This window comes from Eretmochelys imbricata, chromosome 8, assembly GCF_965152235.1.
Source record: "Eretmochelys imbricata isolate rEreImb1 chromosome 8, rEreImb1.hap1, whole genome shotgun sequence".
Lineage (NCBI taxonomy): Eukaryota > Metazoa > Chordata > Testudines > Cheloniidae > Eretmochelys > Eretmochelys imbricata.
In genome coordinates, this window is record NC_135579.1 from 65,163,809 (window position 1) to 65,177,681 (window position 13,873).

General features: G+C 42.8%; 1 protein-coding gene across 2 annotated transcripts in view; it reads left to right on the forward strand.

Moving 5' to 3' along the window:
- Positions 1-13,873, forward strand: part of PTPRC (protein tyrosine phosphatase receptor type C) — a 165,182-nt gene that overhangs the window by 114,162 nt on the left and 37,147 nt on the right. For both annotated transcript variants that reach the window (XM_077824697.1, XM_077824698.1), the window contains 2 exons: positions 774-967; positions 10,681-10,741. In XM_077824697.1, coding sequence (XP_077680823.1) covers positions 774-967; positions 10,681-10,741 — 255 coding nt within the window. The remainder of the gene's footprint in view (positions 1-773; positions 968-10,680; positions 10,742-13,873) is intronic.

The window sequence follows — 13,873 nt, forward strand, 5'->3', positions numbered from 1 at the left end:
TGTAAGGAGAGATTAATAAGACTGGGACTTTTCAGCTTGGAAAAGAGGCGACTAAGGGAGGGATATGATTGAGGTCTATAAAGTCATGAGTGGTATAGAGAAAGTAAATAAGGAAGTGTTATTTACTCCTTCTCATAATATAAGAACAAGGGGCCACCAAATGAAATTAATAGGTAGCAGGTTTAAAACAAACACAAGAAAGTATTTTTTCATGCAACACACTGCCAAACTCTGGAATTCCTTGCCAGAGGGTGTTGTGAAGGCCAATACTATAACGGGGTTCAAAAGGGAACCAGATAGGTTCATGGAAGATAGGTCCATCAATGGCTATTAGCCAGGATGGACAGGAATGGTGTCCTTAGCCTTTGTTTGCCAGAAGCTGGGATTGGGTGACAGGGCATGGATCACTTGATAACCTGTCTGTTCCTTCCCTTTGGGGCACCTACCATTGGTCACTGTCAGAGGACAGGATACTGGGCTTGATGGACCTTTGGTCTGACCCAGTATGGCCATTCTTATGTTCTTATATCACAGTCTCACTCCAACTTATGGAGGTACCAGTTCAGCAAAGGACTTAAGAACATGCTTAACTTAAAGCATTATTGACTTTTCTGAATCAGGAGTGGAGTTGTTCTAGGTGGTGAACTATAACAAATATATCAATGGTACAGAGAGGTAGTGATTAGTGAAAAATATGGGTGAAACTATAATGGTTAAAATGTTTGGTTCCAAAATATTAAAATATAACATGGTATCATTTCTTCCATAAACAGAACCAGAAAAAGTGACTATTACCGAAGTAAAACTGATTTCCAATAATGCTGTCCGCATTAGGTGTAAGGAGCAGTCTGTAAATGGTGAACTTAAAAATTTCACACTGGTATGGGAGGGAAAGAATGAAACTAAAAAAGACGTATGTGAGTTTCATAAAGAAGATCTTTATTATCTGAAACAATACAACTTTGAGGTAAGATCTATGTTTAAAGAGACAGAAAAAGTTCATTGCACCACAAAATTATTGGTAGCTGCAATTTTTTTGTTGTATTATGTATTTATCAAAAATTTCTCTGCTGTGGTACATTCTTTTCTTAGTAGAATTAATATTTTACATTTTAAAATATTTTTAAATGTAATGATTACTGATGACAATTCACAACTGCACTTTATAGGTTATTTTACATTTCATACTGAGTAATATCAAACTTATGTAATTTTCATGATTATCAAAATGGTAGGAGACTGAAAGGTAGGTGTGTGAGTCAGAACATAGGCAGTGTTTGATTTGTAAAGAAAGAGGTGCTAGGGCTCAAGAAATAACAAGGGTGTCCTCCACACAGCGTGACCTTGCACACCCCTCATGTGCAAGGTTACGTCTTGCATGCCACTGACAAAAGAGGTGCTTATACTGCATCATAGCATGAAAAGAGGTACAAGAGTGGAGCCTCAGCAAGCCCCAGCACAAATTCAACTCTAAATTTAGGTTATGCGGGAATCCTTAGCAAACACATACTTTCAGATTCTTTACTAATTTTTCACTCTTGAGATACTCAAGGTCTATTCCTGAAATTTGTTACATTCTGTGGTTGATGAAGATGACTCAGCGATCAGATCCCACTCAAAATATCAGACCCCAGCCCCACCAGACTCTGAGACACTCTTCACACTTCTCCATTGAGCCCTCACCTTCCAGAGAAACATTCATCTTCCTGTTCAAACCATATCTTCCTTCTGAGCTCTCTCTCAGATAAAGTTTTCTTTCTCCTGACTGCCTCCCTCTAGTTCCCTCCACCATATTCCTGCCTTCCACTATAGGCATGGATGGATATCCCCTCCTGGCATTTTATCTTTGCAGCGTTTATCACTCTCCTTATAAAGCCTGTATACTATATCTGCCACTTCTCTGGAGCATTTCCAGGCCCTGGTAGCTGCTCCTATATGCTAAATGAACTAAGAAGGTACCTAGTAAGAGGCTCAGAGTTTAGTTTCTTTCAGGAACCAGGATCTGCCCATTTTTCTTCACCCCTCTCCTGCCTTCCTTTTGTCTTGCTAATGAAAGGCATCTTTAGACAGTGGATGCTAATCTCCTGTTTGAAAATTGTTCACTCATTTTATAATTTGAACTCAGAGACATTCTCTAAAATATAACAAGAGGCCCTGAAATTGTCCTAATGGTGAGAGCAGAGTTCAGGCCTCTTGCCAACTCCTCCTGCACTAATCCCCTTTGTTTACACAAGGACTCTGCTTTGCTCCGGAGGGGTTTCTGAATAAGGGCCCATGATTTAGCCCTTCAGCCTGATCCTCTCTGGGAAGTCAGAAGGGCCTCCTAGATAGCAACAACAGGATTCTGGCTCTGGGTCTACTCAAGAGTTAGAAGAACATAAGAATGGCTCTACTTGGTGTCAAGGCTAATTTCCCACTCTGGCACTTCGAGTGCAGAAGGTGGGGCCCGCAAGGATTCTAAAAATTAATACTGGCCATTCCAGGCTTCTATTAAACATCCAAGGTTACAGCTTTTCTCTGACCTTGGATTGGTAGATGCTGCTACCACCCAAGTGCAAAACCCCTTTGAGAGCCCAGGAAGGCGCACTTGGGAATTCCTTCCTGTGGGGTACCCTCAAGCCCTTTCACACACACCCCCCACCCCCCAGGGAAGAGCTAAGAAAGAAAGAGAGGGGGAAAAAAAGGAAATCAGCTGTTGCCACCAGCTAATTAAACAACCTCTTAAGACACAAAAATCCAATTATGTTCTTAAAAAAGGTAAATTTTATTAATAAAAAAAGAAAGAAAGAAGCTACATCTGGGAACTCAGGCTATTGCTAGATTTTAAAAGAGCAACTACAAGGATTAAGTACCAAGAATAGCTTTCTTGAGGTCTTAAAGATTACAAACAAAACAATAGCACCTGGTGTTAGCACAGAGGAATCCACAAGCCATAACGAATTAAAAGGGATAAACCTAATTGCGTCTTCTTAGAAATTTCCTGATCTACTTATATATCTGGGGTTTTAAATGAGTAGTTTATCGGTATGATACTGATGATTTTTTCATACCTGACCCAAGCTTCTAACAGCATAACTGCTATCCTGTCCGCCTCTGCCCGAGAGAACAGACAGACAAAAGGGGAGTCTTGGCTCTTTTGGCCAGGTGCCCACTTACTTCCTTCTACCTATGCATAGCATTGAGACTTTTTAACCCTTTACAGGTAGAGCAATTAGAGAACAGCTACTAAGAGGGATTTTAGAGCTACTGGCTGGCTGGGTGTCCATAAAAGGGAGCTACTTCCCCTTTCATTTATCATACGCCCCCCAAATCACAGACTGTGTTGGCCAGTCTGGTTCAGGTCGGGCCACACAGGCTGGGATTTCTTCCTGGAGGTTTAGGAAAACAGAGTTAATAAGATGCATGCACCTCTAATTTTACTACTAATTACATGAAGACTGTACAGTATTTTCTACATTTTAAGGACTATAATGACTTAGAATACAGGGACATTTTCACCTGGCTGATTCTGGGAAACCTTCCTGGGAGAGTGCATCAGCCACTTTGTTAGAGGTTCCTGAAATGTGTGTTATTTCAAAATCAAAGTCCTGAAGAGCTAAACTCCACTGAAGAAGTTTTTTGTTAGTCTCTTTGACTGTGTGAAGCCACTCCAGTTCAGCATGGTCAGCCTTCAGGTGGAAACGCCATTCCCAAATGTATGGGCATAGCTTCTCAAGAGCATACACAATGGAGTAACATTCTTTTTCTAAGACTGACCAGTGACTTTCCCTCTCAGAAAGTTTTTTGTTGAAAAACACAACAGGATGGAATTTTTGATCTAGTCCTTCCTGCTCCCACACCACACTCGGACGCATCTGTGATTATGACGAAAGGTTGGTCAAAGTTCGGGGCCCTTAGCACAGGGTCAGACTTAAGGGCCACCATAAGCTGGTTAAAGGCTTTCTGACACTCCTCAGTCCACTGAACTGCATTTGGCTGTTTTTTTCTGGTTAGTTCAGTCAGTGGGGTGGCAATTTGGCTGTAGTGTGGTACAGATAGTCTGTAATACGAGAAGGATTGGACCTGCTTCTTTGACTTAGGGACAGGGCAATTTTGGATATCATTTACTTTAGCCTGTAGGGGGTTGATAGTTCCTTGACCCACCTGGTGTCCAAGGTATGTTACCGTTTAGTCCTATTTGACATTTTTTTGGCCTTAATGGTTAATCCTGCCTCCCTTATGCGCTGGAAGACAGCTTGGGGGTGTTCCAGATGTTCTGCCCATGAATCTGAGAATATGGCCACATCGTTAAGGTAGGCAACTGCAAATTCCCCAAATCCAAAAAGAAGTTTATCCACCAGTCTCTGGAAGGTGGCGGGTGCATTTCTCAGTCCGAAAGGGAGCACATAAAATTCATGCAGCCCTACATGGGTGATGAAGGCTGACCTTTCCTTGGCTGGGTCATCTAGTGGCACTTGCCAGTACCCCCTAGGTAAGTCTAAGGTGGAGATGAATTGGGCACATCCCAGTTTCTCCAATAGCTCATCTGTGCATGGCATTGGATAGTTCTCTGGGCGAGTAACAGCGTTTAGCTTATGGTAATCCACGCAAAAGCGGATTTCCCCATCTGGTTTGGGAACCAGAACCACTGGAGAGGCCCATGCATTCTCAGAGGGGCGGATTACACCCATCTGTAACATGTCCTTGGTCTCCCTTTCTATTGCAGTTTTGGCTTGAGGAGCCATCCAATAGGGTTGGTCTCTAACTGGGCGAGCATCATCTGTGTCAATGGAGTGGTTCGCCCATTCTGTCCATCCTGGGGTGGCTGAAAACACTGGCGCGAAGCTGGCTCCTGGATTTGCTGTCACTCCTTATGCCCAAGGGCTATGGAAAGGCTCACCTCTTCTATGCCACCATTGCTTTTCCCTTCATAGTAGACTCCTTCAGGCACACTCAGCATTGTCTCTCTCCTGGGCTGTACTGGAGAACCTTGATTTCTTGGGAATAAAAGGGCTTTAGAGAATTAACATGGTATACTTTAGGTTTTAGGATAGGGTCTGTGAATGCTATGAGGTAATTAACAGCTCCGAGGCACTCTTGGACCATAAATGGCCCCTCCCACGATGCTTCCATCTGATTGGCCTGGAGCACTTTCAGGACCATGACTTAGTCACCAACTCTGAAGGAATGCTCTCTGGCATGTTTATCATACCAGACCGTTTGCTCTTGTTAAGCATCCTGTAGGTTTTCTCGAGCAAAAGCTAGAAAGTCTTTGAGGGTGTTTTGTAGGTTGGTTACAAAGTCCAAAATGTAAGTTCCTGGAGACGATGTAACCCCCTCCAATTGCTGCTTCACCAACTGTAATGGCCTCTTAACTTCGTGGCCATAAACGAGTTCAACGGGTGAAAACCCAAACTGGGATTGGTACAGCCCTGTAGGCAAAGAGCAACTGCTGCAACACTAGGTCCCAATCATTGGAGTGCTCCAATCAGTGGAGGTAAAGCAATTAGAGAACAGCTACTAAGAGGGATTTTATAGCTGCTTTCTGGCTGGGTGTCCATAAAAGGGAGCTCCCCACCCCTTTCATTTATCACACTTGGTCAGACCAGAGGTCCATGTAGCCCAGTGTCCTGTCTTCTGACAGTGGCCAGTACCAGGTACATCAGAGGAAATTAACAGAACAGGTAACCATCAAGTCACTGGAACTTATGTTTCCGGCAAACCCACAAAGAAGTTGGATAAAAATGTAAATACTCTTGCCCAAATGTTGCAACATAACACCACTTTATTTCTTATTCTTAAATTCAGAACGATAACTCACAAGAATCCGAAAAGAGAGAGAGAGAGAGACAAAGCAGGCAGCTCTCTAAAAGAGAGAGGCACAACTCACCCCCACCTTATTCTAGTCAGTCTGTCTCTGCTGATGCATGCTTCCCTATAGAACCCATTAGCAGGCAAGCAAGAACAGGGGCACCCTTCCTCCTGCAACTCTTAAAGTCATAGCTTGCAATTCCAGCGCAGTCCTTGATACATGACAGAAATGATTGTGGCTTTGTACATTCAGCATCTATCTGTGACATCCCTGACCCCCCTCAGAGTAGGATAAAAGGAGTAGTTTCTGTTTATCTGGCTTAACCAGATTTTCATTAGATCCAAAACAGAGCCTTTTGGGCTTCCTCTCTCCAATAAATTTCCCTACCTTGCTCTCACTGCTATTTCTGCTGCCACTCCTCAAATTTCCACTTACTATGTATATTCCCTGCCCAAAGTGTTATTTTCCCAGCTCCAAAACTGAGGAACTCTGGGTCTTTTATAGATCTTCCTTCTCTTAGTCCAGAGAGTGTACATGGACACAGAGGATGGAGATATTCAGTTGTATGGTGCAGAGGCAGAAATACCAGTCTCTTCAGGAAAGGTGGCTGCTGTGGAGGGAATGTCCTTATCAAATATATACATGTATTAAGGACTCTTAAAATCTCCTCCTCTACTTTTTTTCAGGTTTTGTGTTGGTGGGATGTGCCCTGATACAACCTTAGCTGTCACTAAACTAAGTTTTTGTGTGTTTTATCTCATGTGCAATCTCAAGGATGCTGGCTTATCACTCAGTGATCTTCACTGTTCCTCTAAAAGTCAGTGTTAGCCCTAATGAGACCTTGAATAACAGAACAGATTATGCTTTATGTATAAATTTGAGGTGACTAGGCCAATTGGGATCCTCCACTTATACCATTTCAAGCTGACCCAGTTTTTCTCATTCACTAAAGAACCCTTAAAGATCCTGAACAATACCATCATCATAACCAACGTAATAGGACTATGGCCCTTCATGACTGTTTAATGCTCAAAGCAAGTGAAAAATATACTATCACCGGTAGTAGCCCACTGGGCTATCTAATTGCAGCCTTGGCTCTCTAGTCTAGAGCATTTTCAGTTAGCATAGAGCCAGCCAGCTCAAGAGAAAGCCTGTCTAGCAGCGGTTAAGCTGAAGAATCTTAGAATGCAAGACTGGAAGGGACCTCATATAGTCCAGTCCCTTGCACTGAGGCAGGATTAAGTAATATCTAGACCATTCCTGATAGGTGTTTGTCCAACCTGTTCTTAAAAACCTCCATTGACAGAGAATCCACAACCTCCCTAGGCAATTTGTTCCAGTGCTTAACTACCCTCATAGTTAGGAAGTTTTTCCTAATGTCTAAATTAAATCTCTCTTGCTAAAATTTAAGCCCATTACTTCTTATCCTGTCCTCAGTGGTTAAGGACAGCAATTTATCGCCCTCCTCTTTATAACAACTTTTTACATATTTGAAGGCTATTATCATAGTCCCCTCAGTCTTCTGTTCTCCAGACTAAACAAACTCAGTTTTATCAGCCTTGCCTCATAAGCCATATTTTATAGATCTTTAATCAATTTTGTTGCTCTCCTCTGGACTTTGTCTAATTTGTCCACATCTTTCTTGAAGTGTGCCAGAACTGGACACAGAACTCCAGCTGAGGCCTTATCAGAGCTGAATAGGGTGGAAGAATTACTTTTCATCTCTTGCTTACAATACTCCTGCTAATACATACAAGGCATGCTAACACAAGAATTCAAAGTGCTTCTTCCTGAAGGAGGAAACATGCTCTTAAGCAGCACGGCATGAAGACAGAGAAGGGTTTGCATTCATGGTCAGCAGCCACCAGTGTCAGTTAGGACCTTATCCTTTGAAATTGTTGGCTCTGCCACAGACGTTGTGACTCCAGGCAAATTACTAAATCTCACTGTGACTCCCTTTCTCTATTTGTAAAATGGGAAAAATGCTTACTTAGGGCCTCATCCTGTAAAGTGCTGAGCACTCAACTCCCATTGAGATCAATAGTTTCTGAGGAAGTTAAGCACATTATAGGATCGAGTGCCTAATTCCTAGGGGTGGCGTGAGCCTAAATTAATGAATAATGTTTATAATGTGCTTTGAGATTCTCTGTTGGGAGATAATATAGTTTTAGTTAAAACCAATTATATTTTGCAAAACTAAAGGCTGCATTTAACAAATATTATACAGCATAAGAATGCTTTAAAATCAGAAAATTCATACACAAAAGGAAATGTAGAAAGATATAGTATTTGGAAATTAGATGCACATATTGCTTTTTAACTTGGTGTTTAAATATGAGAGAAATTGTGTGTATGCAGAAAAATTTGCACTGTGAATCCTGTATAGAAATTATACTTCTGGAATTTTATTTAAGAACTGAAGAGATGAAGAGATTCCAAATTGCTTTTGACATTGTGTACATGTAACCCTTCTGCCTGTCAGAGTTGGCAGCAACAAGGGCCGGGTTCAGTATCTAGGGGTTCCATTCCAATAACACATTGCAAAACTGGTTCGAGCCCCCACCCAGTGACAAATATATACCACCCCCGCTCGGTGCCTCCAAGAGGCAATACTTCCCCTCTCGCAAACACAGAGTCTGAGTGTAGCAAAAAGCCTTTTAATAACAGAGAGAAACAATGTGGCATTATGTTGGGGAAGCACCACCAACAGGATTCATAACACAACCCATGAGCAAAAAACCCACCCCAAGCAAATTGGGGCGTGTCCTTTCCCTTTGGTTCTTGAGTCCAGCAACCCAAAATCACCCAAAGTCCCAAAAGTCCAACAACCCAAAAGTCTCTGTCCCTGGTCAGGGCAGCCCCAGAGTTCGAAAGTTTATCTGCAGAGTTTTACCTCCCAACCTAGGTGGAGGGGGTTGTTAAGGGGCACCTTATGTGGTCCAAAGCTGATTGCCCCACCTCTCCATGGGGCTCCACTCTGACAGCCACCCCCATGAGCTGCTCCAGCCGTCCCGCAAACTGCTGTACTCCACCAGCCGCTCTGCTCTGCCAGCTGACCCGCAAACTGCTCCGCAATATATCTTCAGGCTCCCCCGCTACTTAACACAACATTCAGTGATTTCAGCTCTTAGTAAGTTTAGCTCTTTTGTGATTTCAGCTTGTAGTAGGGGAGCCTTAGTGCTGGTGCACCATTAGCTCAAAGTGAATTCAGCTCAGCAGCCTGTAACTAGACTCCTAATGGAATCAAAATTACCTCTGATATTCCACAGTGGAGAGAGGAGGAAGTGCAATTAGCATGTAAGGCCCTCACCAGGGGGCCCATACCACCAAGTGTTAATACCTGTTCCCAGCCTCTCTCCATTCACTGGGTTTTGGAACCCATGACCCTTGCCTAGCGAGTGCTGCTTAGTTGATGGTGAGTCCCTCCATCATAACAAAAGGCCAAGTACAGTTCCACTGTCCTTGATTCACATAATCAGGATAGGTTTCAGAGTAACACCCATGTTAGTCTGTATTCGCAAAAAGAAAAGGAGTACTTGTGGCACCTTAGAGACTAACCAATTTATTTGAGCATGAGCTTTCGTGAGCTACAGCTCACTTCATCAGATGCATACCGTGGAAACTGCAGCAGACTTTATATATACACAGAGAATATGAAACAATACCTCCTCCCACCCCACTGTCCTGCTGGTAATAGCTTATCTAAAGTAATCTTCAGGTTAGGCCATTTCCAGCACAAATCCAGGTTTTCTCACCCTCCACCCCCCCACACAAATTCACTCTCCTGCTGGTGATAGCCCATCCAAAGTGACAACTCTACACAATGTGCATGATAATCAAGTTAGGCCATTTCCTGCACAAATCCAGGTTCTCTCACTCCCTCACCCCCCTCCAAAAACCCACCCCCATACACACACAAACTCACTCTCCTGCTGGTAATAGCTCATCCAAACTGACCACTCTCCAAGTTTAAATCCAAGTTAAACCAGAACATCTGGGGGGGGGGAGTAGGAAAAAACAAGAGGAAATAGGCTACCTTGCATAATGACTTAGACACTCCCAGTCTCTATTTAAGCCTAAATTAATAGTATCCAATTTGCAAATGAATTCCAATTCAGCAGTTTCTCGCTGGAGTCTGGATTTGAAGTTTTTTTGTTTTAAGATAGCGACCTTCATGTCTGTGATTGCGTGACCAGAGAGATTGAAGTGTTCTCCGACTGGTTTATGAATGTTATAATTCTTGACATCTGATAATCAGGATAATAACAGTTTATTCCTGCCCCAATAACAGAGAAACTGGGTCTCCTACAGCAGCCAAAGGGACCATCTAGGCAGGGTGGGAGTGCCTATGCAAAGGAGATCAGCTCCGAAGTTCTTTTCCACAACCCACCATGACTCGCCACCAAATGTCAGGGTAGAGCTCATCCTGACTCTGCTTACATCCATTATAGATACAGAACTGCTATAAAATATTACACTATTTATTGGATGATGATCTATTTTATAAAATATACTTGTCATATTCACCGAACAACCAAACAAACTATAATGTTCTATTATATATTGCACATCTACTTTCATAATAAAAATATATCCATGCAAAATGCACCCTCATTATGATTAGTTATTTCTAACTGATTTTTTCCAAAGATTTTGTAGCCTAAATGCTATTGATATATCACCAAAAAGGTTATTTTTAATAGTTTGTATTGCAATGCACTGCTTCAATTTAGTAGCAGCCATATTTAAGAGCTGAAAAAGATTGGGGGACAGATCCTCAGCTAGTGTAAATCTGCATAGCTGCTTGGAAATCAATATTTTAATTTTCTGGATGCGCTTTTGCTTAGTATAAATTAACATGATGAATATCTTCATTTACTGCAATTCAGATTTTTCTGTTCAATGGAGAATTTAAAGGAGATCCTGTCAAAGACCAAATAACAACAAAATGTAAGTAAATATTTTCAATGGACTAGTCAACATTTTTATTTACAGAATTGTTTAAGTGTCATTGAGATGGCACACAATGTTAGTGTGCCTTTTAAATTCTGCTGTTGTCATAATTCCAATATTTACATGACTAGTCTTTAGTCAAATAAAAAGTTGCATTGACTAATCATGTGAATAAATATTTGCAAAACACTTAGTCTTAACTTAATATTGAATGCATGCAAGACTTAGCTTATTTCATCATGATGAAAAACATCAGTACAGTTGTTACACTAATAAAAATGATACCAACAGGATCTTGTAAAAGGGAGAAGGCAAATTGCCACGTTTATTGTAAATACAACAAAATATTCCTATATGCAATTTCTATATAGATCCATTCACACACACAGACATTCACACACAGGTTCTACATAAAGGTTGTTATAGTTACCAGCCTAGATGTTGCTCATGCCAAGTCACTGGCGAGGTGGCCTGGACACGAGAGTGGAGCCGAGTCGTTGTCAGATGTGCATCCGATGCTCCTGGAGGGTGGTCGTAGAACCAGACTCAAAGAACACAGTCCCTGAACCCAATTTTTATAGGTCTCTGGTTCAATACAAGTCTATGGAAGTTGCTTCATCACGCTGAATTTACAACTGAGATGACCATCAATCAGCTCAATCAGCGGGTGGTACATCCATGACGGCTCCATGATGGCTAGGTGTTATCTTCTTGTTCTTCCTTGATGCGTTTTGGGTGGATTCCGGTTCGCCCTCTGGGGGTCATCCGGTTATCTCCACTTTGCATATTCTTCAGCCCATCGATATCAAGGTTGAAATTCTTAGGATTAGGCTGGCACCATTTACTAACCAATTATTTCCCTGCTTCAGGCTCTCAATTCCATGCACTCATCATTCATTCTTTTTCTTAACAACACAATCTATGACTCTTGATTCATTTAACAAGTTTTATCCCACTATCTATTTTTCCATCTTTGGATACCAAGATTTACATAGGCATGACAAGGGGCCCCCGCAGGGGAAGAGCATCAGGGTGTTGTTTTAAAGAACAGCATTGTTTCCTCAAAGTTCTTATCACTTTCCAGCACAGACTCTTTGTCCTGTACCGGCCTGAAATAATTAGCACTTTGGCCTTGCATTTGTTACAGAGTGAAATTCAACAGCAAGGAACTGATGTTCATACCTTTTTACAATACCTGTATACTCTTTTGTCTATCTTTATTCCTACTACTACATAATTATAATTCTATCATACTTATATAACTTTGAGGGCAACCCAACACAGTAGAACTATTTCCCTAATTCCTGTTAAGTTTAATGAGTCAAGGGCCCTCAGCACCATACAAGAGGTACTCAACACACAACAGGATCAGATACTATAGTTTGTGATACAGCAGGGCCAGGGAGCAGTGGGAGAGTGGTAGAGGGGAGATATATAAGCCCTAGGCTAATTAAGGCGTGGTTCCCTCTAGACTAGGGAGGGTTGCTACAAGTTAATTGGAGCACCTATAGTCAATTAAGGCCCTGCCAGGAACCTAAAAAACCCGCCCTGCTTCAGGCAGACGGGGGTGCGAGGAAGGAAAGAGGACTGGAGTTTGAAGGTGTGTTGCTGACAATTGAAAGATGAGAGAACCGGAGGAAGGGAGGCCCTGCCCCAGCAAGGCAGGGAGACTCCCTCTCTCAGCATCAAGGACCAAGGTAACCCTACCCAAGGGGGAAGAGGGTAAGAAACCTGCAGGAGTTGAGAGGGGCTGGGGCTCAGAGTGAGGAGCAAACCCAGACTCTTTCCCCACTTCCCTCCTCTACCACCTCCCTGGGCCACTAGCGGGGCCCTCGGCGCCCCAAGAGCAGGGGCAAAGGGTGGCGTTCTAGCCCACCTTCCAAGAAAAGCACGGGACCCACCATACCAACATCAGCTATTTTGCCATAGGTCTTACAGCACAATGCAAATTATTTTTATATATGCATTATTTATTCTTTGCAGAGAAAACTAATTGAGTTAATGAAAAATGATTTATTGGCTTATATAGTTGGGATCACTGTGCCCACCTATTTGATGTAATGGAGAAGCTATCCTGTACCACCAGTATTACACTACCATTTTATTCAGAGACAGATTCAAGACACAAAATTCAGCTCTGGATACAAAATTCAGGTGTATTTGAATCTGGGGCTTTGTCTCAGATCCATCACCATTTTTATTAAGTAAGTAACTGAAGAATAGTTTACACAAATTGTGACGGAGAAAGGCCAGATGGCTATAGAAAAGTAGTGGGAGATAGATAAGATACATTAGCTCCAGGCTAAACAAATCCCTGGTACCAGCTTACGTGAAATGGAAGCTGCTCCAGGTCAATTAAGACACCTGGGGACAATTAAGAACTTTCCAGAAGGCAGGGAGAATGCTAGGTTGATTGGGACACCTGAAGCTAATCAGGGGCTGGCTGAAACTAGTTAAAAGCCTCCCAGTCAGTCAGATGGGTGTGCATGTCTGTGAGAGGAAGTTGCGCTGTTGGAGAGGCCAAGTAGTACACACCATATCAAGCACAAGGAAGGAGGCCCTGAGGTAAGGGTGAAGTGGAGCTTGAGGAATGAGGGCTGCTGTGGGGGAAGTAGCCCAGGGAATTGTACATGTCATGTTTCCAATAGGTCAGCTACCATGGCTGATACTATTAGGGTCCCTGAGCTGGAGCCCAGAGTAGAGGGTGGGCCCGGGCTCCTCCCCCCGACCTTTGCCCCCGATTAATCACTGAGACTGTGAGACAACAGAGACTGTGCAAGGAAGGATAACTTCTCCTCACCTCCCTTGTTGGCTTATGATGAAAATGGCTCAGTAGACTGTGACCCTTGTCTCTAGAGAAGGAAGGGTTATGTGGAGGGTCACAGTGAGCCTCTGAGGCTAGCGAAATCCACCAGGAAACGTGGGACCCACGGAGGCTAGGACAGAGCTTTGTCACAACTGGTGACAGGACTGGGACTTCGTTCACAGCGTGGCAGAAGAAAGAGGTTTAAAAAAAAAAGTGCACTGGGGTTTTGGATTTTTTTTTTGTTTTGGTTTGTTTGCTTTGTACCACAATGGAGGAGGTGGTAAGAGCTCTGGTACAAGCCACGGCAGCCCAGCAGGAGGCCA